This window comes from Entelurus aequoreus, linkage group LG14 (assembly GCF_033978785.1).
Source record: "Entelurus aequoreus isolate RoL-2023_Sb linkage group LG14, RoL_Eaeq_v1.1, whole genome shotgun sequence".
Lineage (NCBI taxonomy): Eukaryota > Metazoa > Chordata > Actinopteri > Syngnathiformes > Syngnathidae > Entelurus > Entelurus aequoreus.
In genome coordinates, this window is record NC_084744.1 from 14,130,292 (window position 1) to 14,136,291 (window position 6,000).

Below are 6,000 nucleotides of genomic sequence, written 5' to 3' on the forward strand. Positions count from 1 at the left end.
AAATCAAAGAATATAATAATAAAAAATTTAAATAAATCAAAGTGAAATTTCCTCCCGTTCCTGTCATGTCTCTATTCCCCACCAGTGGGGCGCGCCCCACACTTTGAGAAACGCGGGATTAAGGGCTGTATGAATAAACTTTGATTGATTGATTGATTATTGCTCCTTGGCTAGCATGGCTCAAACAACCCACAATCTGTGGATTGTGCAGCATTACCACTGCTTTAAAATACTGGTTGCACTACTCAGCTGCTGATGCAGAGAAAGTTCCACGCCCCCCTTTTGGCAACCCCTCAAACACGTCCATGCCCGTGTGGAACCTCTATGATTCCACACTACAGTCAATTAACAGAGTCAAGCCGTACAAGAACTCAGCGAGCTGCTCCGGGTGTAATTCAACAACGCGACTGAGCTGTCTGTCTATTTGCCCTCCCCCTGCAGATGTTGTCACGGAGGACCTAATCAGCACACGCCGACAGGAAAGCAAAACCTCAGATCGTTACAAAACAAGGCAAATTCCAAACACGGAACTCGTTTTATCAACAAAAGTCCCAAGCAGGTAGTGGCAATTTGTACTGTCAAGCTTGGAATGTCATTGTTTACGCATGCATATTAGTTATTACGGTGAGTGTCGAATGGCGTGCAAGACAATAATTCATCCTCACCAGAAGCAAAAGCAGCACCATGTCGACGTGGTCGCACACACATGCTACATGCAGAGCTGTCCACAGGTCCTCGTCCTGCTGATTGACGCTCAGGCCTCGCTCCAGCAGCACCTCCGCCGCGAACACGTTGTCGTGGCGAGCGCACTGCGAAATGATGGCAGTGTGTTGACAGTTTCCACTGGATCCTATGCAGTTTATTATGGACAAAAGTATTGGGACAAACTCTTAGACTAAACCCTCCTTTTGCACTGTTTCCATTGCATTGACTCAACATGCCTCAGCTCACTATTGGTGTGTGATGGGCGTATCAATCCAACTGTCTATAGCAGGGGTGTCCAAACTTTTTCCACTGAGGGCCGCACATGCAAAAATTAAAGCATGCGGGGGGCCATTTTGATATTTTTCATTTTCAAACCATAACAAAATATATGGATTTTGTTTGTTTTTTACCTTTAGGGCTCCCGGGGACCATAAAGGATCTAAGTCATTAAAATGTTAAAAACAAGTCAAATTATTATTTTCTATTTATATAACGCTTACAGTAAATCTGTACAGTATATCAACTTCAGGTTGATATAAAGTTTTAAAAAAAAAGGTTTTATGTAGGGATGACGATAAATGCGTTAAAATGTAATATCGGAAATTATCGGTATCAGTGTTTTTATTATCTGTATCGGTTTTTTTTGTTTTTGTTTTTTTTATTAAATCAACATAAAAAACACAAGATACACTTACAATTAGTGCACCAACCCAAAAAACCTCCCTCCCCCCATTTCTTTCTGTTATCAATATTCTGGTTCCTACATTATATATCAATATATATCAATACAGTCTGCAAGGGATACAGTCCGTAAGCACACATGATTGTGCGTGCTGCTGGTCCACTAATAGTACTAACCTTTAACAGTTAATTTTACTCATTTTCATTAATTACTAGTTTCTATGTAACTGTTTTTATATTGTTTTACTCTGTTTTTTATTCAAGAAAATGTTTTTAATTTAGTTATCTTATTTTATTATTATTTTTAAAAAGTACCTTATCTTCACCATACATGGTTGTCCAAATTAGGCATAATAATGTGTTAATTCCACGACTGCATATATCGGTTGATATCGGTATCGGTTGATATCGGTATCGGTAATTAAAGAGTTGGACAATATCGGAATATCGGATATCGGCAAAAAGCCATTATCGGACATCCCTAGTTTTATGCCTTTTCTGTAAAAGACAACTTAGTTTTTTATAATAAAACTGAAATATGCAGTATTTCCCCCACTGCCCAAAACATTCAGGCAGCAATGTTTGATGTGAAGTAATTAGAGCCTTAAAAATATCAATAATGCAGGACACCATTGATTTTAATTCATTATTATTTTTGAGTAATCACAGTGAAAAGATAAATAAAATCCCATTAAATATATTTGGGATCCAAAAGGTGCCCCACTCAGAAAGTGATAAATTTTTATTAGATTTTTTTTTTACTTTCAACACTTAAGTTACGAGCTCAACTTCAGATATATCTAGGGATGATGTTTGATAAGGAATTATCGAGTTCGAGCCTATTATCGAATCCTCTTATCGAACCGATTCCCTATCGATTCTCTTATCAAGTCCAGATAGGTTGTTGTATATGGAAAAAAACACCCAATATTTGGTTTAACAAAAGCTCAATTTTATTATATAATTAAAAAAATAAAATCTAATAAATAAATAAATATTGACTGTTACCCACCTAAAAAAATAAAATAAAATAAATAAATATTGACTGTTGTTACCCAAAGTATATTAAGTGGGATTTTTCAGAAAAACAAATATATACAGTAACACAAAAACAAGCTGTCTCTGTGATCACTATAGGTGTATAAATAATAATATAGTGTTAAATAAAATCAGTCCCTTGGGCACAAAACTGAAAATAATACAGCTCTCCAAAAAGTGCACTTCTGCTGCTATTTGACATAACTGTTTGTTATGATGCTTTGACATTTTTGCACTTTATTTCTTTATTGAAAGAAAATTCTATGAAGAGAAAAGTTCTTTGCAAATGTGGTTACAATGCTAAAAAATGAAAAGTTAAAGCTAAAAAAAGAAATACACTTTATTGAGTTAACATTATTTCTTTATAGGGGGAAAGATGTTATGAGCTAGAGAATATAACAACTACACTACCCAGCATGCAACGGGAGTTACGAGCATGCGCGGTAGCCCCGAAAAGTGTTGCATGTTGCCACGCTGTGAAAGTAAACGTCAAGAACTCAGCCAACACGCCTCGTCTGCATTATTTATAATTAGACAGACAACACATCTACAGTGTGATTTTGTTTTGTTTACAAGGAAAGAAAAACAAAAGTTAAAAAAGGGAGATATGTTGTATATATATATATGTATGTGCTGCGGTTGTTTTAAGAACGTTGCGACAGCTGCCGTAAAGGAGGTGCGTTGCTAGCCTGGTTGCTATGTTTCCGGTTGGTCGTAAAAGTGTTCGTCATGTGTTTTACCCTGCTAAAATCTCTCAGTAAAGTTATTCGATGGATTATAGCTTTTGTTTTGAACTTTATTACACCTTGGAGCGCTTTTTCCCGTCCATTGTTTTCCTGCCTTCTTTATCTGCGCCTAATGACTGAGCTACGTGACGTAATTTTTTGTGATGTCCCACGGAGCATTTCTGGTCGGGACAGGATTCGAATAAAGAATCAACTCTTTTCCTTTACTATAGTGGTCTCGATAACGGGTACCGGTTCTCAAAAAGGGATTCAAGTCCGAGGACTCGGTTCTTTTCTTATCAAACAACCAAGAAAACCGGTTTCGAGTATCATCCCTAGATATATCTGTCAATTTTACGTTTGAACTATTATTTTTTTTGTTTTATGCTCTTTTGTCAAATAAAATGTTGATGTTTTTGTATGGCAACCACACAATATATGCGATATTTCCCACATAAAACATTTTAAAGTGAAATATTTGAAATAATTGGATCCTTGAATAGGTCAATAATTCATTATAACATTGATTTTTTTTTTTTTTTTTTTTTTTTTTACAATGGCAAAAAAAGAAAAAAAACAGCCTTGTGTCAACATTGCAACTTTTTCTAGTTAGATTTCACCTCATTCCACTTTTTTAATGTTTTTTGGAATTTTTGAAATAGCATTTCCAGAATGTGTGGCGGGACGGTAAACAATTAGCTGCGGGCCGCACTTTGGACACCCCTGGTCTATAGTATCGATACCAATGTGGTATTGGATCTACACCTGGACGTAATTAAGACTTTTGTGGTAGTTTCTCGTCTTTAGTTCCAGTAATTTTTTCCTCAGAGTTTATGTCAACTGTCTGTCTGTCTCTGTCTGCTGCTCTACTGACTTCAATTTTAACATTGTCGTGGTTATAACTTTTTTTGTTTGTTTTGGTGACATTCTTATCTATGGATTGTTGCTTATTTTTTGTCATTTTGCATTAGTGACTTCATATGGAGCCCCTAAAGGGACATGGAGGGAAAAAATGTTTTGCGAGATCTCGCAATACTCTCGCAAAAGGTTTTTTTCCTATGCCAGTGAACCGGAAGTAAAACAGACACAGCGATGGTGAACCGGAAGTGAAACAGACAAAGCGATGGAGGAGCCTACCCATCATTCGTGGGAGAAGTTTATTGATTTCTATTTTAGTATTGGCCTAACATATAAAGACATTAAATCATATTATGGTACCACAACAGAGCACAGATGATGGGTAGGCTCCGGCATGCTCCCGCTCCTCCATCGCTGTGTCTGTTTCACTTTCGGTTCACTGACATAGGAAAAAAACCTTTTATATTGCGAGATCTTGCAAAAAGTATTGCGAGATCTTGCAAAACATCCATGTCCCTTTAGGGGCTCCGTAACTTCCTACTTAAAAATTGGTGTGAATGCTCCAAAGCATTCACAAATAGGGTTTTCTACACCAAAATTAATGTATTTATTAAACTTCTTCAACTCCTTCTTCTTCTCCTCCAGATTTTGTCGCGCTCTACCTTCCACATTTTTCACCCGCTTCAAACTTCAAACTGTTCAGCCTATTCGGAAGTTGTGGGCTTTTCCTTGACAAATTCCAAAAATTCCCCAGATTTCCCAGAATTCCAGGTTTTCCGGAACATTTTTCCCCATTCAAAATGAATAGGCCATTTTTCTAACTTCCACCGTTTCCACATTTTTCAACCGATTCAAACCATTCCACCTTCAACCCATTGCACCATCCTGGAAATTTAAACAACCTTTTTACCAAGTTGAAAAAAATTCCAGGATTTTCGGGAATTCCTGCTTTTCCAAAGCCCTATTTCCACCCTTTTTTCTGGCGACTATTCCTGCCACATTTTTCAAGGCATTTCAACCGTTTCACCGTCAAAACATTCCTCTTAATCAGGACGAAAAAACAAAGTTGTTTTTTGAACTGGAAAAATTCCTGGTTTTCCCGAAATTCCAGGAATTCCGTAATACCATTTCTCAATTCAACATGTTACAACGTCAACATTTCTCGACCAATTAAAAAAATTCTAACACCAACCATTTCAACTCATTCAAGTTTTTTTTTTACCATTTTCAAAAAAATTCCCGCTTTTCCCGGAATACCCAAATTTGAAGATTGAAATCAGTTTCTTCAAAGTTCCACAACTCCCACATTTTTCATCTGATTCAAACTGTTCCAACTTCAAAATATTCAGCATGTTTGGAAATTGCGTGCTCTCCTTCAACAATTCTAAAAAAAATTCCATTGGAGCATTCACACGCAATTCCTTCAGGAATTGCCTCATCTAGTTTTAATTAATGTTATATTGTTACATATTTGTATTGTTGCATTTAATTATGGTATAAAATCATAGTAATTATAAGTTACTAACTAGAGGAAACTTCAATTATATTATTCAACAATCATGACATTTCAAATTTAAAAAAAATATCGGTATAGCCCTGTATTAACTTGGTACCGGACCAATACTAAAATTCCTAGTATCGCCCACCTCTAATTTCAACTGGCAAAACCAGATACTACCAAAAAATTGCTAGTACAGTATCTTTCAGTTCTATCTTCCCTCTCATCAGAGAATACTTCATCAGCTCATGCTCACAATCTTCCTCGGTTCGCTCTAGTCTGAGGTCCTGGTGCAGGATCCAAAGTATTTACCCTCTACAAGAGGGGACATGCCCAGACAAGGATAGCTTTTCTCTATTTTAGTAATGACAGGCATGTAGTAGTATACTTCAGTGTTCACTTTGCTGCACCACTACGTTTTCTTGCAGCCCTCAGTCTCCTCTAGGATAATAATCATCTCCCAACCAACAAGACCAAGAGGCTAAAACAGGAGAT

At 36.8% G+C, this 6,000-nt stretch overlaps 1 protein-coding gene across 7 annotated transcripts in view; it reads right to left on the reverse strand.

The window, feature by feature from the left end:
* myo16 (myosin XVI) overlaps nt 1–6,000 on the reverse strand; it is a 375,845-nt gene that overhangs the window by 265,569 nt on the left and 104,276 nt on the right. For all 7 annotated transcript variants that reach the window (XM_062069026.1, XM_062069027.1, XM_062069029.1 and 4 more), the window contains one exon: nt 666–809. In XM_062069026.1, the coding sequence (XP_061925010.1) occupies nt 666–809 (144 nt within the window). The remainder of the gene's footprint in view (nt 1–665; nt 810–6,000) is intronic.